Source organism: Scardinius erythrophthalmus, assembly GCF_964197995.2.
Source record: "Scardinius erythrophthalmus genome assembly, chromosome: 1".
In the NCBI taxonomy this organism is placed as follows: Eukaryota; Metazoa; Chordata; class Actinopteri; order Cypriniformes; family Leuciscidae; genus Scardinius; species Scardinius erythrophthalmus.
Genome location: NC_138221.1, coordinates 58,495,469 through 58,520,548, shown reverse-complemented (window position 1 = coordinate 58,520,548; position 25,080 = coordinate 58,495,469). Strand labels below are relative to the sequence as shown.

The following is a 25,080-nucleotide window of genomic DNA, read 5'->3' as shown; positions in this document are numbered from 1 at the left end:
CAAAAAAATAAGGTATCCAGAAGAATCTGATTCTTATGAGTTATTAGCCACTATAGGTAATTATCAAGAGGAATAACAGGCAAACAGTAAAACTATATGCACTACCAACTAATGTGTTTATGATGACGATAATAAATTAAAATACTATGATGATCGCAAACACCAGTTTGCAGTGTAATGGACTGTTTGTGTACAGCTCAAACAGACTGACACCGGAAACCTTGCACATTCAAGTTAAAATTGGCTGTTGATAAAACATATAATTCTGGTTCTGACTTCCGATGCTTTAATACAGCATTCAGCCGTAACAGCAACATTATATCACGACACAACTCCTATAGAGAATCAGGACTATATATTCAGCAGAAGAATAACACTTAAATTAATTAGCTCAATCAACATGTTTTATTGAAAATGTGTGTAGTGTCCTCAATATTTTTAATGTGGAGTAACAGCAAAGCCACCCAAGGACATTCTGAATTGTAAATATAGTAACTCTGCTGAGCGTTGTGCCTAACAACACCCTTCAGCCATGATTATATTTGCAATATAGTACAACCTCTCATGCCTTTTTGCTTAAATATAAACTGCACAGCTTAGCAAATTCTAAAAAGCTGACATTTGAAAAGGCATTCAAGTTAAATAGAACGCATGAAATATTTGAGTGTAAACATTCACGTTATCATAAAAAGAATCAAAAACGATTCTAAGTAGAATTCATTGTTGCACTGATCAAATTTCTGGTCAATTAATATTAGTTACAAATATATAGATATAGAAATGTAACTGAGGTAAATCAAGACAAATGAAATGATTTCTGAAATGATCAAAGTGGTTTCAACCAACCAGATTTGAAAGTAAAAACATCCAATATTGTGAGCAAATGGGTCTCAATAAATATTTAAAGGTGTAGTGTGCAAAATCTAGTGTCAGGAAACAGACGCACCCCCCAGCTTCTATTACGCAGTCAAACAGATAGTCCCGCCTCCAAACTCACACCATTGGTTGAGCTGATGTTGTTAAGTTAACCAAAGACTTTAGATATATAAAGACGGTCCAGTCATTTTACTATGAATAGGAGAGAGTGAAACACAATATGGCGGAATAAGTCCCGCCTTCTAAATAAAAAAGCCAATTGGTAAAGAAACAGTCAGTGTTTCTTTACCAAGAGGCGCACTTATGACTGCACATGCGCATAGGCTGGTCCAGCCAGAAAAACACAGGGTTTTTTTTCATGATTCGAGTGTTTAGCAACAATTTATAAGATCAGATTTCATTGGTAATTTGAAATATGAAGCAAGGTGAACAGCTTTTGGAGAATTTGATGTTTCCCCATTCAGTGAGATTGCATGAACCCGTTTCCCAAGAGGCGTTTCAAAGACTTGCCATAAAGGGACTTTGGTCTGGCCCTTTTCTGGATGCAAAAACCAACAGATTGCACTTTTGTTTTGTGCCACTAGGAGTGGAGAAATTACAAACTTCACCTTTAAACATATCTTAACATTACATACAAAAATCTGCATTTGTATGTGTAAAGGAACAATTAAAATACAACGCAAAATGAAATTTTCAGAGATAAGCTACCAGTCTAAGAATAAGATTGTCAATGCTAGAGAACAGCACATGCAGATCTATACTGTGAAATCTGTTTCCTTTGGGAGAGAGTAGTTTTCCTTCAAGTTTCTTCCAAGTAGTCAGACTTGCTTTGTTTAGCCAAAACATATGGCCAGTGCTCAGAAACAGTGCGTAGTTAATGTTTATCCATTTAACCATTTTGGAATCGATTCACCATCATCATGTGCTGCTGGTTAGTTATAAACCAGTGTGTCAAATCAGTCTCTCCTCCTTGGGTAGTTTGAGGGCGTCTGGCGTCTCTACGCCACGGGTTCCTGTTTGCTCCTCTGAGCTGGGGCGATACGTCCCCTCCGTCTGTCTCTTCTTCTTTACCACGCAGAACAGGAACACCAGAATCGCAGTCAAAATAGCCAACACTCCCAGGACCACAGTTGGTACAACAATGGCCACGATATTAGGGCCCTGGACAAAGAAAAGTAGGAATGTTAATCATCCAAACGGAAGAAGTACTACAGGGCGCTGCACTGCATTAAGCACTGACTTGCGGCATTAACTACGTTTACATGCACCCTCATAATGCAATATGACGACCAGATTTTAATTTTCAAAAAAACTTTCATGGCCCCCAGAATATTTAGTTATATTCAAATAACTACATATTCTGGGATGTTCTATGCAATATATCAAGAGAAAGAACTGTTCAGAATTCAGAACTATAATCAAAACACAGATGGAGTAGATCACGTCTATCAACACCCCCAAAGCTTCACAGTCCTGTATCTCTTCATGGGTCGACACTGAATTCGATAACGTCAGGCAGTTTTGATTTAAATGCCATTTAAATGTTTGATGATCACGTTTTTGTGCGTAAGTGTAAGTCTGTACTCTTTCAGAAGATGTGTAATAGCGCTCCCGACCATTTTACAGTGAAAACGTGGATTGCCGGGAAATTCCGTCAATGGCGGGGAAGTGTTGTGTCATAAATGATGGAAAGTTCCATCAATGGCAGGAAAAGAGTTAAGCTCATAATCATAGTAAAATATGGCATATGCCTAATTTAAATTTCCTGCCAGTATTCTGCTCTGACCAAAGTGCGCAAGTTCTTGTGATGTATACAAATAGTGATGTATAACAGGAGTCATATTTTTGGGGTGCTGAAGAAGCCAAGTTCATGTTGACAATGTTGTGCGATGAATATAACGGAGTATATTGATGGTCGAAAAACAGACATGCAGACATTTTATGCGCGTCACTGAAAAAAAATCCAATATGTCCGTAGAAATGTGTTTTGCATTTGATTCAAGTAGATTAAAACAGTAACACACCTACAGTGCTGTGCATTGGGGTATGTGAATAATGGCGGTAAAAATAACCACAATTCTTAGCGAATAATCAGAATACCGGTAATCACATTATTGGTGCACATGTAAACGTAGTCCTTCTCACTGCAAGGCATGCAATGACCGTCTGGCCCAATTTTTGCATTTCAAATGAGTGATCAAGAACAGATCGCTTAGTTTCTGTAAAATTCTGAATTGAAATGAGAATCCCTTTTACATTTAGTGCCTGAATTTAAGCTGAGCTTAAATGGAGGTAGCAAACATGATTTGAGGACGTTGTCAAATTGAATGAAATTCATTTAACTGCTGTTGTTGCAGTTGTTAATAATTACAGTATTCTTTCAGTATGAATTACCCATAAACATTATTAATATTAGTATTTTTTTTATTTTGAAAGTAATACTTTTATTCAACAAGGATGCATTCAATTCAACTCATCATGTTTAAAAGTAACAGTAAAGATGTAACAGCACAACTGTTTTCAACATTGATAATGATAATAAATGTTTCTTGATCATCAAATCATCATATTAGAATGATTTCTGAAGGATCATGTGACACTGAAGACTGGAGTAATGATGCATCACAGGAATAAATTACATTTTAAAACATATTAACGTAGAAAACAGCTATTTTAAATTATAACAATATTTATTAATGTTTTTGATCAAATAAATGTAGCCTTGGTGAACATAAGAGACTTCTTTCAAAATTCATTAAAACAATTCTTACTGACCCTTAACTACTGGCCATGGTTGCAGAACAATTACTTGTGAATACTTTTTTTTTTTTCTGCATATGACATGCGGACAATATATATATATATATATATATATATATATATATATATATATATATATATATATATATATATATATATATATATATATATATATATATATATATATATATATATATATTTGTGGTCACAAATTAAGAATTTGTTTCTTTGTTTTACTAAATTGTGTGCACAATATAATAATTTGCTCCTTCGATTTAGTAAATCATGGCCACGTTGTACTTATTTTCTCCCTCGTTTTGATTGAACTACAGTTACGGATTATAATATCGGACGTACACACAATTTATTTAAAACAAGGGAACGAAATGTGCTGAAATATTCGTAAATCGTGGGAACAATTTGTTCATTTGTGGCCTCGATATACATATTTTTTCCTGCATGTCATTCCGAAGTATTCAAAGGGAGCCAATTCTGAATTTTGGGCAATTCTGATTTTCATTGAACAAATGAAGAGAACATTCTCCAACAGTTAATCAGATACTTATAGGATAAATAATATTGACAGTTGATGCCCTTCAGGCTAATATATAGAGAGAGGAAAGAAACACACGGCAACACCTCAAGGAATCTCTACTTACTGGGCTGGGAGTTGTACTGGGCATTGTGGTGTTGTCCTCTGCAAATAGAAAACATTACAATGAGATGACAATTAATTGTACAGATTATGAATAACGGTCTAAAGACTCTAATATGACTTTTGTGCTCATCCTAGCTAGGGGTGGCTCACAAACCACAAAATGGTTTCTCAGTGACAGTGTAGCAGCTCAAAGTAGCATGTGTTTTCTCTGCGGTTCTTTAATATTTGATCTGAGGTGTGTTTCAGGATCATTTCAAGTCACATCACTATGACATGCACCACTGTCACAGAGCTCGCCACCAACACTATACTTTGTTAACAATGAGAAAAAAAGAAGCAAATATATGAGGACGAGAACTAAACATCAATAAAAGAGGAACTCGAGAGTGTTTTGTTTTTTTCATGTCAAATGGTGTGAACTGTGATATGTGCGCTCTGTGATGGTGTAATCTCACAATTTAAATGATTTACAGCAACATTATGAAACCCAGCACATGCTCAGAGAGCTGGACATCTGGACCTTAACACAAAATTTGATATAAAAAATATAGCTAAAGTTGAGAGGCGCTGATTTAGAGCTTATTGTGTGATTCTATATTAATACACATCTGAGAAGTAGCGGCCTTTGCTATGTTTCACTTGAAATGGGCCTCGCAACAGAAAGGGGCCTTGGCTTGCGCTCGAAAAAAAGAGCCCAATCCCCCGCCATTACGCAGAGCACACACGCAACAGGGTCAGAAATTAACGAGGGCTTGGGGCAAAAATGTCACCAGACTTAATAATGCAATCAAAAAACTAAATATGGTGCAAAAAAAAAAAATCTACATCCTTCTTGACAAAAATACACTTTTAGCATACACACGTTTAAAATGTACAGTTTCTTCTGGGAAAACTGACAAAAAATATTTAAATGACTCATCTTGCACATACACAATTTGACTAGAGTGACAATGTCCCTCCCCCCAATGCCACAGAATAAGCTAGAAGCTATGAATGGTTACTATAAACTAAAGCAGGGTTTCTCAAACTCGGTCCTGGAGGGCCACTGTCCTGCACAGTTTAGCTCCAACACACCTGAGCAAGCTAATCACTGTCTTCAGGATCACTAGAAACTCACAGCTACGTGTGTTTGATCAGGGTTGGAGCTAAACTGTGCAGGACAGTGGCCCTCCAGGACCGAGTTTGAGAAACCCTGAACTAAAGGATATTGGCTATTTTAAAACATAGGGGTGAGCCTTTCGACACGTCCCCCTTCCGGTTTCAATACGTCACGGGAAAGAAAGCGGCACGTGGCAAGTGATTACATGGTCTTTGAATATTTTGTGTGGTACTGTATGACGTCATAGTCAGTGTATATGCATTGATAATTTTGCTGTTGAACATAACATTTTGAATTTTCAACATGAATATCTGTTATTTGGCCATTAGCTTTTCTAAGTACTGTGTCTAATGTGGCGATCCATACAATGGTAGTTGCTGTTAGTAAGTTAAATTAATTTCTGTGAATTATAATTCAAATTTAGTTATTCTTTTTCCATCATCAACTGCATAATGTTTAGAAAAGTCTATGTCATTTTTAAACGTTTTAGTATAAAATCTATGCCACCAAACATTGCAGAACTATGCACTGTTGTATTGTTGTACATAAGATGCATTTTTTTGCTGTACCACCAATCCCAATATTGGTAAGCTCTATCACAGCCTCAGAATTACCTTATACTTTATCATAGTTGTGTCCTTGTTTAAAATTAAAGAAGGACCAGTAAAGTATCTAATGGTGCATTGGTGCCCCATGATTAACCTCAATTCTCTCTAAGCAATAACAAATCCCTCAAATAACAAAAACCTCAAATAATCTCAAAGTTTGGCAACTTTGTAAAATCTCATATTTGTGATTGTTGCACTTTGACAAACCATAGTGTGCTTTTGAAGGTCAGAGAACAAGTGATGGTACAAAAACTATTTACTTTATTTGAAATAAATGTTACACTTGCAAAGTGGTGATTTAGGGCACGTTTACACAACAACAATGCTAAAAATGAAAAAGTTCTTCCTTTACGTTTTTCGTGTACAGACGACAATGTTGTCAAAACGTTCCCGTTCACACAGATCCGCACAAAAATGTATTATTCATGCCAGGCCTGTAGATGGCGATGCCACTCTGTAAAGAAACACTACGACGTAATATGCATGCATTGACATCACCATTTTCACAAATCTCCATTTCTGTATTTTACACTGAGACGAAAACAGTATCGTTTTCAAAAACTTGCACTTTGAAACCGGTCAAAGTGCCACAAAACTTCAAGCCCACAAAACTTTGTTGTCGTGTAAATGAACAACCAAAATGAATACAAAGGTTTCAGTTTTTAGCTGACAATGGTGTTGTGTAAACGGTCCCTAAAAATAATGTTTTTGCTATGAAGGCAAAAAAACACAAATACATAGAAGAAATAGAGAGAAGGGAAAGAGAGAGAGAGTGGGAGAATACATATGAAAAAGCTAAAATGTTAATGATTTACGAGAGTAAACAATCCCTCAAGGACAAAGATAACTTTAAAGAAGGAAAGGAACTAATCATGAAGCACGTGAATGCAGTTTAAGTTTGTAGTGGGACATTTTTTGGTTAAATGTTTTCTTTAAAAGAGTGGCAAAGAAAGTGTTTTCGTAAGATGGAAACTTTTGTTAATTCTTTAATTAGTTTAGGCTAACTTAGTTGAGTTCGTTCCAGTGTTTGTTTTGAAAGAATGTGCTTATGTTGCAATAAAGAAATGATGCAATGACTCGTACATGTTCAAGAAAGGGTAAAAAGGGTATTTTAAACAAATAGCAAGGAAACTGAGATGAGCAGAAAATGTACATCCCCATTCCTAGCTCAAGCACACCTGGTGCAACTAATGAAGCCCTTGATTAGTTGCATCAGGTGTGCACGAGACAACACCTGTTTTGCAGATTTCTGCTGTTGTGAGGGAGTTTGTTCCGGGGGTTGAATAGTTTTGAGACTGCAGAAGCCATTAAAAGTTGCATTTTCAGTTGAATTTGGGGAAACCACTCGAAACAGTTGTTGTGTTGAGCTATTTAAATGACTTTTGTTAGATTTGTTCATTGCAAACAGCTGAAAGTCTGTACATTTTGCCAATGAACCTGATTTGCACAGGGGGTTGAATAATTTCGATAACAACGTGTATGTATGAATCTCAAAAAAATGTTTCATCTCCAAAATGAAAGAAATTACATGTAGCCTATTTTGAAGCATTGTGACATTATTTTTGACAATTAAGCAGAATTATGTACCAAATTCTCACTTTTTAAATCAGCATCAAAACATGTACAACCAATACTACAATAATAAATTTAAATAATATATAGCCTAACATTTTCACTATAAAGTAATGAGAACTTGATATGTTGTATTACAGTAAATAAGTACAGTTTGTGCGGGGATATGTCATGAAAATAATGTCACAATACAGAAAATAGTAATTTTCTATATGGCAAATATCATTTATTGTGATTTTGGAGGTAAAATGTGATCTGGGTGGATTTTATGATACTCATAGTTTATGATTACACAGTTCTCATACCTTTTTTCTTTTTTTTTTTCTTAACGGCGAGTACAATTTTATGACCTCCCAACAATACGTTAGATGTTGTTGCAGAAAACAGACATGCTTGAGCTTGTTTCTGGGGCACTTCAGGCAATCTAGTACTAACTTAGTACAAATTAGAGGAGTGTTACTCGGCTCATGTTCAGATTAATCTGACGCAACTCAATTGAGCTGTTTAAACGCAGTGAGCTTTAACAGTGATTAATAATCCGGATACTCTCAAAGTTCAGTTTCGGACATGACTGCAGAGGTGGAGCGAGTGACTCACCCTGGGCTGAAACATTCCTGAGAAGCAGCAGCATAAAACTCCCTGCCAAAAGTCCAACCTGCCGAATCATCTCCGGGATGGAGTCAATCTGCACCCCTACCCCCGACCAGAAGGGGCTGACGCTCCGGCTAGGGTGGAGCGGAGGTGATCAATAAATCATGTCCGAGATCAAAGAACAAAAAAATCTAACGAGCTGCAAAAGAAGAGTAGAAACGTCTGTTAGGATCTGAAGTTGGTTTGCAGATTTGATCATTCCTATAGTTTAAAACAGTGAGTTTCTTCATAGAACCACAGATGCAAATAAAGTAGTTGTAGAAAGGAACTATTTGTTTTTCTAAGTGACTTGGAATAATTTAGCTCACTAATCTTTTTGGCTATGATCTCCTAAATTATATATATATATATATATATATATATATATATATATATATATATATATATATATATATATATATATATATATATATATATATCCAAATGCACTGATTCATTCCAGTATGCCTTATTTTTCTTATCTGTGCAAACTTGGATTTTAAACAAGGTCACCATGTGTAACTTCTGTTCTGGTAACAAATATAGCAACATTTACTAATACACTATTAAAATCAAATGTTATATCTGTTAACAGTAGCTAATGCACTGCGAAGAAACATGAACAAACTAACGTTAACAAAATTAACAAATACAGTAACAGATGTAACTTATTGCTCATGGTTAATACATTAACTAATGTTAACAAATTAGACCTTTTGTAAAGTGTTACCAGATATTTAAGAGTGTCCAGATGTATTGAATGTGTTTAACAGCTGACTCCTGGCAGGTACTTATTTTTCATTTCTGTTCATGTAACCTCTATCCAGTTCGGGACATGAACATTCCTTCCCCCTTATTTGTGTTGCTAAGGAAACATTCATCCATTCGACACGACACATGAACAGAAACAAACTCATACCTGTGTGTCCACCTTCATAATCCACGATGTTTTCTTACGAGTTTTTCCTGAATGTATGTATGTGGACTATATGTCCGCAGGTCGCTTCCGCCTCTCACCTTACCGGTCAAATTAAGGATTTAAACCGAAACTAGCTCGTCACTCCGGCGTCCTGCTCATAATAAAACATTGTCCTTCGGGATCCTGCCCTGCTTTCAATGGTGGTCTTGTTTTTACTAGAGTGTTGAGTGAATGCTCGAGTTGGGGTTTGTCTTCTTCCTAAATTCTCATCGCTGATCACATGGTTCAGTGTCGTGTTACAACACCTGAATCCAGCAGCTACTACCTGTGGCGCGAGACAGGCGCGCTATTGTGCGCCGAGATCCACCTGCGCACTGGAGCGATGCGCGCGCTCGCGTCCGCTCTCAGTAACGGCTTTAGTGACGCACGTCATCTGTCTCGATCTTTGCGCCCTTTACTAATTTGAATGGTAAACGGTTTCCATCTGTAATGTACCCGACTGATTTTTTTTTTTTTTTTTTTTTTTCAGTGGAAGCTATTTTTAGCTTTTAATTTTAGATTTAATTTATTACCTAATCTAACATAAATAACAAATAATAGAAAATAAATTAAATAACATAACATAAACTAGCCCTCTCTCTCACACACACGTTATCAATAATACATTCGGTTTGAAATGTTCTCTCAGTGTTGCGACCTCCAGTGGTAGCGAATGAACTTTTAATCTCATAAGAAAGAAATTCTTGACATACCAAGCTTCTGTTAATCCTTTCCTCCTTTTAGGAAAATTATTAACCACTTCGTGTCTGTTGTTTCGTTGATGGTAGGCTACACTCACAGAAAATAACAGAAAAAATAGGAAATTAGCATAAAACTCACTCACAGTAAAACGTACGACGACAACAACAACGAAAATAATAATATTATAATACACAAATATAGCCTACTACAGTAGTGGTAGCAGTAATAATAATCATAATACATCTACAGGCATAAAATGCAGAAAGTGTTTCACAAGTAAAAAAAAAACACAATACATCAACATCCAATTATCATTCTGATATGCTGAGTTAATATCAATGTTGGAAACAGAACTTGTGCTGCTTAATATTTTTTTATAATCTGTGATACGTTTTTTCAGGATTCATTAAAATAGAAATCTTTTGTAACAATATACACTACTGTTCAAAAGTTTGTGGTCAGGCTATTCTTTCTTTGTTTTTCTTTTCTTAGAAAGAAATTAATACTTTTATTCAGCAAGGATGTTTTAAATTGATAAAATGTGATACATTTTTATAATGTAGAAAATATTTCTATTGTGAATAAATGCTGTTCAGTGTTCTTTTGAACTTTTTATTCATCAGTGAATCCTGAAAAAAAGTATCACATGTTCCAAATATATATATATGATGAAAATTCAGCTTTGCATCACAGAAATAAATAATATTTTAAAGTATATTAAAATAGAAAACCATTGTTTAAAATTGTTATAATATTTTACAATATTACTGTTTTTTCTGTATTTTTTTAATCAAATAAATGCAGACATGATGAGCATAAGATACTTCTTTCAAAAACATCAAACATAGTAATGTTTCCAAACTTTTGACCGGTACTGTTATACTTGAGCTATGAATGATTATGAAGCCAGTCGGAGGACTCGTCTATTTAACAGCTGTCACTGTCGTCCAATCAGCGTCCGCAAAATCCGGAACCTTAGGTGTACTGACCAATCAGCGCGCAAACCAATCCGCTTCCCCCGACGCGTCACTAGAGCTGTCTGAACAGTCTGGCGGGAGAGCGCGCGGCTCGTGTTGTCAGTCAGTTTATGAACGGTGTTCGCGAAATAATATTTGTTTTACATCTACACGTTACTCTAGATCATATCTTGCGTTCTTTTTTCTTTTAATTTGGGAGGAGAGACAACATAGACTTCTCTATTCTCCTTTCCCTCTATTCTTCTTTAACAGTCTACGCTATTGGACTTTCACAACATAAAATAGCTCGCAAGCTAACAAGTGAAGTCAAGGATACGAGCGTTTGCTACTTTAAAACGTCTGTTGAGTATTTAAATCGGTTTTCGGTCTATTGAGTTGTTTTGGGGGTAAATTGTGATAATTTCCGTGTTATTGTAGTAGAGCAATGGCAAAAGTACAAGTGCTAAATGTAGCTGTCCTGGACAACCCAAGTCCATTTGGAAACCCGTTTCAATTCGAAATAACGTTTGAGTGCATGGAGGATCTTCCTGAGGGTGAGTGTTTGAGTTTAATTCAATTTTGATGCATTTTCTCGATGTCCTTTATTGGCTAGCTAGCTAACGCGCTAACTCCCCCAGATGACGTCAGTCAGAATGGCGGGTGATTGAAGCATGTTTAACTTATCCTTTATTCTAACTTACTCATCTCAATTAAAGACAAGCTCACCATCACTCTTCATCCGACCCTGTGTCTTGCCATATAGATAGAAGATAGCTGTGTGTAACGTTACTTCTAAGAAAAACATCGTGTTAGTATGCGTGGATATAATTATGTTATGAACTAACTGCAATAATACATATTGATGGTAGTTAATTATTAAAAGCTCCCAAATTAGCAAATGCATTACTGCGATTGCACGTTTTCTTGGAAACGTAAAGGTGATCTCTGCCCAACAGTATTGTTTTTCCTTACAAAAATATGCATGTAAAATCCAAATTAAATCCAGTCCAAAAGTCAGTTGTTTGAAAATAGCATGTTTTTGATGAAAAAATACAGAAAAATATTAGTATTGTGAAAAACTCTTGCTATTTAAAATAACTATTTTATGTTTTAAAATATAATTTAACCCTGTGATCAAAGCTGAATTTTCAGCATCATTACTCCAGTCTTCAGTGTCACGTGATCCTTTAGAAATCATAATATGATTTGATGCTCAAGAAATACTTCTGATTATTATCAATGTCGAAAACAGTTATGCTGCTTAATATATGCTGCTTTATAATCACAAAGTATATTAAGATAGTAAACTATTAGCTTATTGTTTTTATTGTATTTAATTAAATTAATGCAGCCTCAAACACATAAAAAAAAAAACAAAAAAACTTCATTATTCCAAACATTTGAACGGTAGTGTGTTATAGTTCTTTTTTTCTGAATAGTGAATTAATTGAGCATTAACATGTAATTAATTGTGTTTCTGTGTTCTAGATCTCGAATGGAAGATTATTTACGTCGGCTCAGCAGAAAGTGAGGAGTATGATCAGACTCTTGACTCTGTCCTGGTTGGTCCAGTTCCTGCAGGCCGACACATGTTTGTTTTTCAGGTGAGTTCATAACATTGTCAGTATGAGCCACAAGTAATCTTTTAGAAGTTTTAACAGCCATTTTTTCTAAAACTCAAGTTCATTTATTCAATTGCTTTTCATTAGATTTAAATGTATTCTAGCAAAATTATTGAAAAGAATTATACAAAAAAAAGCTCAAACGTGCTGCGCAACACGAGAATGAACCTCATTGGTTCTTGCTGAAGCTCAAACGTGCTGCGTAACACGAGAATGAACCTCATTGGTTCTTGATGAAGCTCAAACGTGCTGCGTAACACGAGAATGAACCACATTGGTTCTTGATGAAGCTCAAACGTTCTGCGTAACACGAGAATGAACCTCATTGGTTCTTGATGAAGCTCAAACGTGCTGCGTAACATGAGAATGAACCTCATTGGTTCTTGATGAAGCTCAAACGTTCTGCGTAATATGAGAATGAACCTCATTGGTTCTTGCTGAAGCTCAAACGTGCTGCGTAACACGAGAATGAACCACATTGGTTCTTGATGAAGCTCAAACGTGCTGCGTAACACGAGAATGAACCACATTGGTTCTTGATGAAGCTCAAACGTTCTGCGTAATATGAGAATGAACCACATTGGTTCTTGATGAAGCTCAAACGTTCTGCGTAATATGAGAATGAACCTCATTGGTTCTTGCTGAAGCTCAAACGTGCTGCGTAACACGAGAATGAACCACATTGGTTCTTGATGAAGCTCAAACGTGCTGCGTAACACGAGAATGAACCACATTGGTTCTTGATGAAGCTCAAACGTTCTGCGTAATATGAGAATGAACCACATTGGTTCTTGATGAAGCTCAAACGTGCTGCTTAACACGAGAATGAACCACATTGGTTCTTGCTGAAGCTCAAACGTGCTGCGTAACACGAGAATGAACCTCATTGGTTCTTGATGAAGCTCAAACGTGCTGCGTAACACGAGAATGAACCACATTGGTTCTTGATGAAGCTCAAACGTTCTGCGTAACACGAGAATGAACCTCATTGGTTCTTGATGAAGCTCAAACGTGCTGCGTAACATGAGAATGAACCTCATTGGTTCTTGATGAAGCTCAAACGTTCTGCGTAATATGAGAATGAACCTCATTGGTTCTTGCTGAAGCTCAAACGTGCTGCGTAACACGAGAATGAACCACATTGGTTCTTGATGAAGCTCAAACGTGCTGCGTAACACGAGAATGAACCACATTGGTTCTTGATGAAGCTCAAACGTTCTGCGTAATATGAGAATGAACCACATTGGTTCTTGATGAAGCTCAAACGTGCTGCGTAACACGAGAATGAACCACATTGGTTCTTGATGAAGCTCAAACGTTCTGCGTAACACGAGAATGAACCTCATTGGTTCTTGATGAAGCTCAAACGTGCTGCGTAACATGAGAATGAACCTCATTGGTTCTTGATGAAGCTCAAACGTTCTGCGTAATATGAGAATGAACCTCATTGGTTCTTGCTGAAGCTCAAACGTGCTGCGTAACACGAGAATGAACCACATTGGTTCTTGATGAAGCTCAAACGTGCTGCGTAACACGAGAATGAACCACATTGGTTCTTGATGAAGCTCAAACGTTCTGCGTAACACGAGAATGAACCTCATTGGTTCTTGATGAAGCTCAAACGTGCTGCTTAACATGAGAATGAACCTCATTGGTTCTTGATGAAGCTCAAACGTTCTGCGTAATATGAGAATGAACCTCATTGGTTCTTGCTGAAGCTCAAACGTGCTGCGTAACACGAGAATGAACCACATTGGTTCTTGATGAAGCTCAAACGTGCTGCTTAACATGAGAATGAACCACATTGGTTCTTGATGAAGCTCAAACGTGCTGCGTAACACGAGAATGAACCACATTGGTTCTTGATGAAGCTCAAACGTTCTGCGTAATATGAGAATGAACCACATTGGTTCTTGATGAAGCTCAAACGTGCTGCTTAACATGAGAATGAACCTCATTGGTTCTTGATGAAGCTCAAACGTTCTGCGTAATATGAGAATGAACCTCATTGGTTCTTGCTGAAGCTCAAACGTGCTGCGTAACATGAGAATGAACCTCATTGGTTCTTGATGAAGCTCAAACGTTCTGCGTAATATGAGAATGAACCTCATTGGTTCTTGCTGAAGCTCAAACGTGCTGCGTAACACGAGAATGAACCACATTGGTTCTTGATGAAGCTCAAACGTGCTGCTTAACATGAGAATGAACCTCATTGGTTCTTGATGAAGCTCAAACGTGCTGCGTAACACGAGAATGAACCACATTGGTTCTTGATGAAGCTCAAACGTTCTGCGTAATATGAGAATGAACCACATTGGTTCTTGATGAAGCTCAAACGTGCTGCTTAACATGAGAATGAACCTCATTGGTTCTTGATGAAGCTCAAACGTTCTGCGTAATATGAGAATGAACCTCATTGGTTCTTGCTGAAGCTCAAACGTGCTGCGTAACACGAGAATGAACCACATTGGTTCTTGATGAAGCTCAAACGTGCTGCGTAACACGAGAATGAACCACATTGGTTCTTGATGAAGCTCAAACGTGCTGCGTAACACGAGAATGAACCACATTGGTTCTTGATGAAGCTCAAACGTTCTGCGTAATATGAGAATGAACCACATTGGTTCTTGATGAAGCTCAAACGTGCTGCTTAACATGAGAATGAACCTCATTGGTTCTTGATGAAGCTCAAACGTTCTGCGTAATATGAGAATGAACCTCATTGGTTCTTGATGAAGCTCAAACGTTCTGCGTAATATGAGAATGAACCACATTGGTTCTTGATGAAGCTCAAACGTGCTGCGTAACACGAGAATGAACCACATTGGTTCTTGATGAAGCTCAAACGTGCTGCGTAACACGAGAATGAACCACATTGGTTCTTGATGAAGCTCAAACGTTCTGCGTAATATGAGAATGAACCACATTGGTTCTTGATGAAGCTCAAACGTGCTGCGTAACACGAGAATGAACCTCATTGGTTCTTGATGAAGCTCAAACGTGCTGCGTAACACGAGAATGAACCTCATTGGTTCTTGATGAAGCTCAAACGTTCTGCGTAACACGAGAATGAACCTCATTGGTTCTTGATGAAGCTCAAACGTGCTGCGTAACATGAGAATGAACCTCATTGGTTCTTGATGAAGCTCAAACGTTCTGCGTAATATGAGAATGAACCTCATTGGTTCTTGCTGAAGCTCAAACGTGCTGCGTAACACGAGAATGAACCACATTGGTTCTTGATGAAGCTCAAACGTGCTGCGTAACACGAGAATGAACCACATTGGTTCTTGATGAAGCTCAAACGTTCTGCGTAACACGAGAATGAACCTCATTGGTTCTTGATGAAGCTCAAACGTGCTGCTTAACATGAGAATGAACCTCATTGGTTCTTGATGAAGCTCAAACGTTCTGCGTAATATGAGAATGAACCTCATTGGTTCTTGCTGAAGCTCAAACGTGCTGCGTAACACGAGAATGAACCACATTGGTTCTTGATGAAGCTCAAACGTGCTGCTTAACATGAGAATGAACCACATTGGTTCTTGATGAAGCTCAAACGTGCTGCGTAACACGAGAATGAACCACATTGGTTCTTGATGAAGCTCAAACGTTCTGCGTAATATGAGAATGAACCACATTGGTTCTTGATGAAGCTCAAACGTGCTGCTTAACATGAGAATGAACCTCATTGGGACTTGATGAAGCTCAAACGTTCTGCGTAATATGAGAATGAACCTCATTGGTTCTTGCTGAAGCTCAAACGTGCTGCGTAACACGAGAATGAACCACATTGGTTCTTGATGAAGCTCAAACGTGCTGCTTAACATGAGAATGAACCTCATTGGTTCTTGATGAAGCTCAAACGTGCTGCGTAACACGAGAATGAACCACATTGGTTCTTGATGAAGCTCAAACGTTCTGCGTAATATGAGAATGAACCACATTGGTTCTTGATGAAGCTCAAACGTGCTGCTTAACATGAGAATGAACCTCATTGGTTCTTGATGAAGCTCAAACGTTCTGCGTAATATGAGAATGAACCTCATTGGTTCTTGCTGAAGCTCAAACGTGCTGCGTAACACGAGAATGAACCACATTGGTTCTTGATGAAGCTCAAACGTGCTGCGTAACACGAGAATGAACCACATTGGTTCTTGATGAAGCTCAAACGTGCTGCGTAACACGAGAATGAACCACATTGGTTCTTGATGAAGCTCAAACGTTCTGCGTAATATGAGAATGAACCACATTGGTTCTTGATGAAGCTCAAACGTGCTGCTTAACATGAGAATGAACCTCATTGGTTCTTGATGAAGCTCAAACGTTCTGCGTAATATGAGAATGAACCTCATTGGTTCTTGCTGAAGCTCAAACGTGCTGCGTAACACGAGAATGAACCACATTGGTTCTTGATGAAGCTCAAACGTGCTGCGTAACACGAGAATGAACCACATTGGTTCTTGATGAAGCTCAAACGTGCTGCGCAACACGAGAATGAACCACATTGGTTCTTGATGAAGCTCAAACGTGCTGCGTAACACGAGAATGAACCACATTGGTTCTTGATGAAGCTCAAACGTTCTGCGTAATATGAGAATGAACCACATTGGTTCTTGATGAAGCTCAAACGTGCTGCTTAACATGAGAATGAACCTCATTGGTTCTTGATGAAGCTCAAACGTTCTGCGTAATATGAGAATGAACCTCATTGGTTCTTGCTGAAGCTCAAACGTTCTGCGTAATATGAGAATGAACCTCATTGGTTCTTGCTGAAGCTCAAACGTGCTGCGTAACACGAGAATGAACCACATTGGTTCTTGATGAAGCTCAAACGTGCTGCGCAACACGAGAATGAACCTCATTGATTCTTGATGAAGCTCAAACGTGCTGCGTAACACGAGAATGAACCACATTGGTTCTTGATGAAGCTCAAACGTGCTGCGCAACACGAGAATGAACCTCATTGATTCTTGATGAAGCTCAAACGTGCTGCGTAACACGAGAATGAACCTCATTGGTTCTTGCTGAAGCTCAAACGTGCTGCGTAACACGAGAATGAACCACATTGGTTCTTGATGAAGCTCAAACGTGCTGCTTAACATGAGAATGAACCTCATTGGTTCTTGATGAAGCTCAAACGTGCTGCGTAACACGAGAATGAACCTCATTGGTTCTTGCTGAAGCTCAAACGTGCTGCGTAACACGAGAATGAACCACATTGGTTCTTGATGAAGCTCAAACGTGCTGCTTAACATGAGAATGAACCTCATTGGTTCTTGCTGAAGCTCAAACGTGCTGCGTAACACGAGAATGAACCACATTGGTTCTTGATGAAGCTCAAACGTGCTGCTTAACATGAGAATGAACCTCATTGGTTCTTGATGAAGCTCAAACGTTCTGCGTAATATGAGAATGAACCTCATTGGTTCTTGATGAAGCTCAAACGTGCTGTGTAACACAGGAGAATGAACCTCATTGGTTCTTACGGAAGCTCAAACGTGCTGAGTAACACGAGAATGATCCTCATTGGTTCTTACGGAAGCTCAAACGTGCTGCGTAACACGAGAATGAACCTCATTGGTTCTTGCTGAAGTTCAAACGTGCTGCGTAACACGAGAATGAACCTCATTGGTTCCTAAGGAAGCTCAAACGTACTGCGCAACACGAGAATGAACCTCATTGGTTCTTACTGAAGCTCAAACGTGCTGCTTAACACGAGAATGAACCTCATTGGTTCTTAAGGAAGCTATATATATATATATAGTACTGTGCAAAAGTTTTTGGCCGTGTGTCCACCAAAGCGTTTTTTCACGTGGCTGGCATACTTTTTCAATTGTTTTCAATGGGAACGCTGCGTTTTTAAAACGCCATGAGCGTAACGAGGCGCTGAGCATCTTTTTCACGCTGAAGCGCTGAGCATTTGACGTTTTTTACAGGTCGCCGGGAGTTAGACTCCTTTGGGGTCAAGCAAAACATTACCGGACCAACTCATCGATTTAATCATACACTCGATTTAATTATATCACATGGAACCGATCCAACCGATATAGATATCATTCCACAAAGTGACGATGTCACTGACCATTACATGGTAACTTGCATATTACGTACTCCTGTAATATATCATGCTGCGCCGCGTTATCGATTAGGCAGAACAATCCTTCCATCCACCATAGATAATTTTTCAAATAGCTTACCTGATCTGTCTCAGCTGCTCAGTGAACCCAAACAAACAGATGAACTTGAGGAATTAACTAGCTCTATGAGCACCATTCTCTCCAGAACATTGGATATTGTTGAACCCGTTAGATTAAAAAAGGTCAGAGAGAAAAGTAAAGCACCATGGTACAACAATACAACGCATGTTCTAAAGAGAGAAACCCGTAATTTAGAGCGTAAATGGAAAAAAACTAACTTAGAGGTCTTTAGAATCGCATGGAAAGACAGTATGTCACGTTATAAAAAGGCCCTAAAAGAGGCCAGGGCTGAGCACCTCCGCAAACTAATAGAAAACAACCAAAACAATCCTAGATTCTTATTTAACACCGTGGCTAGACTAACAAGTAAACAGATGTCTCCTGAACAAAATATTCCGTTACAGTTTAGTAGTAATGATTTCATGAAGTTCTTCACTGAGAAAATAGAAAACATCAGAACCACAATTGTAAACGTTCAATCCTCAATCGCGCCTTATAATTCAGCCTCAATTATCACCCCGCAAGAACAACTACAGTGCTTTACAGCTATAGAACAAAAAGAGTTAAATAAACTTATCACTTCATCTAAAACAACAACATGTTTATTAGATCCTATACCAACTAAACTACTGAAAGAAGTGTTACCTGTAGTGGAAGAGCATCCTCAATATTATTAACTCGTCTTTATCTTTAGGTCATGTTCCAAGAACATTCAAGTTGGCAGTTATAAAACCACTCATTAAGAAACCACAATTAGACCCACATAATCTAGCAAATTATAGACCCATTTCAAATCTACCTTTTATGTCTAAAATACTAGAAAAAGTTGTCCGCCCAACTGGGCTCTTTCTTACAAGAAAATGATATCTATGAAAAGTTTCAGTCAGGATTCAGGCCGCATCATAGCACTGAAACTGCGTTGTTAAAATCACAAATGATTTACTTTTAGCTTTTGACCAAGGCTGTATCTCAATATTAGTTTTACTTGATCTTAGTGCTGCGTTCGATACTATAGATCACACAATACTCTTAGATCGACTACAAAATTATACTGGTGTTCAAGGACAAGCATTAAGCTGGTTCAGATCATACTTATCTGACCGCTACCATTTTGTTTATTTAAATGGAGAAAAATCGATCATAACTCCAGTAAACTATGGAGTGCCGCAAGGATCTGTGTTAGGCCCTCTGTTATTCTCAATATATATGCTGCCACTTGGAAATATTATAAGGAAACATGGAATTAGTTTCCATTGTTATGCTGATGACACTCAAATATATATTTCATCACGGCCGGATGAAAACGCTAAATTATCCAAATTGACAGAGTGTGTTAAAGATATAAAAGATTGGATGACGCGCAATTTTCTTTTATTGAATCCAGACAAGACAGAGGTACTACTTATCGGTTCAAAAAACCGCCCACAAAACCTCTCACAATACAACTTTAATTTAGAAGGGTGTCCTGTTACTTTATCCTCTACAGTAAAAGACCTGGGTGTTATACTTGACTGCAACCTGTCTTTTGAAAATCATATTTCATATGTTACAAGAACAGCCTTTTTCCACCTTAGAAACATTGCTAAGCTACGTAATATGCTATCAGTTTCTGACGCAGAAAAGCTAGTTCATGCATTCATGACCTCGAGACTAGATTACTGTAATGCTTTATTAGCTGGTTGTCCTGCATCCTCAATAAACAAGCTACAGTTAGTCCAAAATGCAGCCGCTAGAGTTCTTACTAGATCAAGAAAATATGATCATATAACACCGATTTTATTATCACTGCATTGGTTACCTATAAAGTCCCGTATTAATTACAAGGTATTGCTACTGACTTATAAAGCCCTAAACGGCTTAGCTCCAGTCTGAAATGTTAATTGTATGAAATGAGATACTAGTAACACTTTCGTGGATATTCTGTATCATAACAAGCAAAGTGTCTCAACTGAAAAAAAAACTCTTTAGTGGACACACGCCCTTAGGCATGTTAATAAACCAAAAAAATGGTTTTAAGTCAGTTATTTATATCTTTTGCTGTGGTGTGTCAGTAGGAAATATCAGTTTACATTTCCAAACATTATTTTTGCCATTAATTGTAATAATCCAGTGAGATTTGTGTATGCACAAGGAGTCTGACAACAGCCGGTATGTCTGATCTCACCATCATCGAGTCCGTCTGTGATTACATGAAGAAACACTAAATCCAGAAGAACTGCGGGAATGTCTCCAAGATGCTTGAAGAAACCTTCCTGCAAGAATAAAAGTCCCACCTTCTTTCTTTGCGTATACATTTGGGCGGTGTAATGAACCTCTGCCCCCACACACTGACGTAGATTTGTGGGAGCGTGTTTAAATTAAGTGTTTTAGGAAGGCGTGGCTGAGCCTTAACTGTTATAAAGAATATCTCTTTAGGTTTGACACTTTGAGCTTTGTAACTCTGCAGATCTTATACTTGCACTAACAGCTACATAACACACTAAAGAAAAAGGAAAACAAGAAATCGCATCATATGACCCCTTTAATAATGCAACAACGACTCTTACGTCGCATCTAGTGCGCCACTGCTTGATGCACAATGGGTGAACTGTTCATGTAATGTTGTTATGTATTATGAAATGTACACATGAAAAGACAATTAGTGCACTTATGCTGTAGTTACACCCAATTTGAGTCATGCAAGTGTTCTAAGTAATATTTGTCTTTTTTTCCAACAGGCAGAAGCTCCAAACCCTGCCCTCATACCTGAGAGTGATGCTGTGGGTGTTACTGTTGCTCTGATCACATGCACATACAGAGGACAGGAGTTCATACGCATCGGCTACTATGTTAACAATGAGTATACGGACACGGAGCTTCGTGAGAACCCGCCCATTAAACCTAACTATGGACAGGTGAGAGATTCGTTTCTTACAGACCCTGTGAAATTAAAACTGCAGTCTCGCAGCTTTCAGTCCATGTGTGTTCTATATCTGTCTATAGGAAATGTAGTTTTCTCTTTTGGAGAAACAAATTGAGAAAAATATTGTTGACTCATCTTGCACTCACATGTTTAATAAAAATTGTTTTCCAATGAAATGCTCTCTAGAATAACAATGTCCTCCCCTTAAAGTCACCATAATGGACAGATATTTGTTTATGGTGTTGCAGTATGTATTTTAAATGATTCCTCTGTGCACATTCTTGTTTATTTTCATTCATGTGCCCTTGTAATTTAAGTAAGGTTCAATCCCTTTTCTCCAGCAACCTGTCACTGCATTCAGATCTGCCTCTGTTTAGTTTACAATGCCCACTTTTCTACGATCCTATCAACTCCTAATGGACAAAATGAAGTCCCATCCTTCTTTTTTATTTTGTTTGTTCAGCAGTTTCGCTTTGATATGCGTCACAAAAGGGAAGAAGAGTCCGTCTTGGACTAGCAATATCCAAGTAGCAAACCTTAATTTTAAGGCTGTCACTTTATTTTACTGTGAGCCCTTAAATATGTCCTGCCCCATCTTTTCTGTTTCATAGGAAGTATGTCACCACAGGAATGAACACCTGTACTAGTAAAGTTTCATTAGGGCTTTAATAGTTTTGTTAACAGCCACCTTTAGTGTTAATTGAATTTGTCATATACAACATACAACGATCAGACTTTAGTAATAGTTCAGGTACTAATAAAGTAAGAAGCAACAAAGTATTTCTAATATGAGGGTCTCCATAGCTAGCAGTGATTTGGAATTTCAATCAAACAAAATTGTCAAATAATAATAATTATTATTATTGTTGCTAAATACTCATTTTTCAAAAGAAATGCCTGAGCAATAGAGAAATAGTGATAGATTCCCTATATGTGTATGTGGGTTTGTGAGGTTGAATTCAAATAAAATGTTTACATTACTGTTTTTGAATAGAATATCTACTTCATAAAATATATATATACATATGAAAATATATGATTCAAACCATAAATGGAAATTGGTGTGTCCTTATATGGTCACCAGTGGAGTCTGGATGTCATCTAGTGGAAAAGTTTGGTAGTGCGCACAAACATTTTTACTGAAAATTCATTTTTTAGATATCAATCTAGAATTGGGCACAGAACTGTTCAGATGTTTGGCTTCCCCCCCCCCCCCCCTTTTTTATGTTTTTTTTTAACATCTTTTGTAAAATATTTTCACAAACTTCTATAAAAAATGAAATGTTACTTATATATATATATATATATACACACACACACACTTCTACAATAATCTGCCAAGTGTCCCCTTTAAAAAGACACCAAACGTATCTCTGTGCTCCGAAATATTCAAGATTTATAACAAATTATATTTGGAAAATGTTCAGGTCTATGCTCAAAAAGCGGGACAGATAGTTAACGGGTTAAACTACTTTTTATTTTCACAAACTTTGAAAGTAAAGAATTGTTAAACTCAGCAAGAGACTGGCGCTTCAGGACTAGAGTTGAAGAGCTCTGACATACAACAAAGAAATGTTTTGTATTTTGGGTCTGCGCAGTTGCTTTTCAACAGCTCAAGATCATATAAAAATCCAAATGCAGATTTCACAACATATCAAACTTTGCATGCATGTTCAGGACCCTAAATGAGAAGGTCACAACATTTCAAGAAAAACAACATAGGTTTGATAGTATTTCAGACAGCTTGGAAAAAGAAATATAGCTCATTTTTATCTGTGTCTGACACAATATTTTTCAGTACTGAAATAAGTTAGTAAAAAACTTTTACACAGGTTAGTAAAAAACCAACATAACAAAATATAACCTGAAAAGTTATTATATTTGGGGCTGTGCATTAACCCAAAAACGTAATAAAAATGTGTGAATATGTCAAAACACATCACCGTCAGCGTGTTGAAACTTTGCATGCATGTTTGAGAGAGTCACGATGTCAAGGGGAAAAAAACAGGCATTTCAGTCAACTCCAAATGAAATGAGTGCCTTTCTTCGTGTGCTTTTCTCACAGCTCCAGAGGAACATTCTGGCTTCCAATCCTCGTGTAACCAGATTTCACATCAACTGGGAGGGATGTGCTGAGAAAATGGAGGATTCGGAGAACGTGGACCCCGCACCTAACACCATGCTGCCGCCGTCCTGCACCCCGGGAAAAGCACCTCCGCTGGGACTGGTGCCAGACAACTCCATGGACTGTTTGTAGTGACGCAGGCTCCTGTGAATAATCCTCACATCTCAAGGCTCATCCATGAGCTCAGGTCAATCTGGACACTGTGGAGGAGAGGCGGGAAAAAACACATCAGAGGGGGTTATCTCATTTTGTTACAGTTGTCACGCCTGATTGAAACAAATCAGTGGTGTGACTGTGCACAATATCCTCCAGTACGCAATAAACATATTTGCTTTTCAGTTTGAAACCTTGAATGGAGAGCTGGTGAGTCATGTATCTGAGACATGATTTAGGTATTAGGATGTGCTGCATCTAATGCCGTCTGATCCAAACCCGATCCATTCTCAAACCGAAAGGCGATGGAAGATCAACTCAGTAGATAAGATGTCAGACGCATAATTCATTAACAGACACAATCAGCAATACTTGTGTGAAAGGTTGCAGCTACTCTGGATTAAATTTTTGTGGGTGGGACTGTATTATATTGTGTATAAATATATATTTCTGTCTTTTTGTATGCCAGTTCTCCTTGAAATAAATGTTTTGATACGTGACCATGCTCATTGAGGCCGTTTTACTTTAATCTGTGCTGTGCACAGAGTGGATGCAGCTGTGCAGTCTTTTCATTCATAAAAACGCTGTTGTGTTGCATTATGCAGGAGTGACAGAAGCTTGCTTGTTGTTGCTTGGCAACATGGACTATTGCAGCATCTGTGACAAGACCTCAGAGTTTGGGGATGCACCGATATGTACATTTTGGTCAATACCGAAAACCGATAATTCTTTATATTTGAATGCCGATAACCGATATATTGACCGATAAATCGAAATCCCATTTATATATATATATATATATATATATATATATATATATATATATATATATATATAATTTTTGAGAGCCTGAATACAAAAACAAGTCTCACCATTAAAAGCCATGTCCCAAGCACACGGTTATAATGTTCTCATAATTTTATGTAGTTTGTAGGACTGTAGACGCTTAACTGCACCTTTTTGAAGTGATTTCAATCATATTTCAAGCTATTTAAAACCATCATGGCGAACATTGTGTATTGCAATGAAATAATGAAGGAAATACATTATTTATCGGCCAAAATTTATTATCGGGCGATAACATAAAAAATTTGCATATATCGGCCGATACCGATAATATGGTGGCCGATATATCGTGCATCCCTACAGTCAAAGTATCATCATTTTTTTCATCGGTGTTCAATAACATCAGTGTCCCCTTATGGGTTTACTGCTTTATTTTATTGCATAGCATTATTAATGCAGTTGCTATGCACAGT

At 37.6% G+C, this 25,080-nt stretch overlaps 2 protein-coding genes across 2 annotated transcripts; one reads left to right on the top strand and one right to left on the bottom strand.

Moving 5' to 3' along the window:
- Positions 1-384: 384 nt before the first annotated feature.
- Positions 385-9,563, bottom strand: crb3a (crumbs homolog 3a). Its single transcript, XM_081380716.1, has 4 exons — positions 9,123-9,563; positions 8,171-8,363; positions 4,296-4,333; positions 385-2,037 (listed from the first exon to the last, which is right to left on the bottom strand). Exons 2-4 carry the CDS (start codon positions 8,238-8,240, stop codon positions 1,828-1,830), a joined length of 318 nt encoding a protein of 105 aa, XP_081236842.1. The 5' UTR covers positions 8,241-8,363; positions 9,123-9,563; the 3' UTR covers positions 385-1,827.
- Positions 9,564-10,906: 1,343 nt separating this feature from the next.
- On the top strand, positions 10,907-24,320 carry asf1ba (anti-silencing function 1Ba histone chaperone). Its single transcript, XM_081380667.1, has 5 exons — positions 10,907-11,177; positions 11,258-11,373; positions 12,308-12,423; positions 21,359-21,535; positions 23,609-24,320. The coding sequence occupies exons 2-5, from the start codon at positions 11,265-11,267 to the stop codon at positions 23,798-23,800; spliced, it is 594 nt and encodes a 197-aa protein (XP_081236793.1). The 5' UTR covers positions 10,907-11,177; positions 11,258-11,264; the 3' UTR covers positions 23,801-24,320.
- The last annotated feature ends 760 nt before the right edge of the window (positions 24,321-25,080 follow it).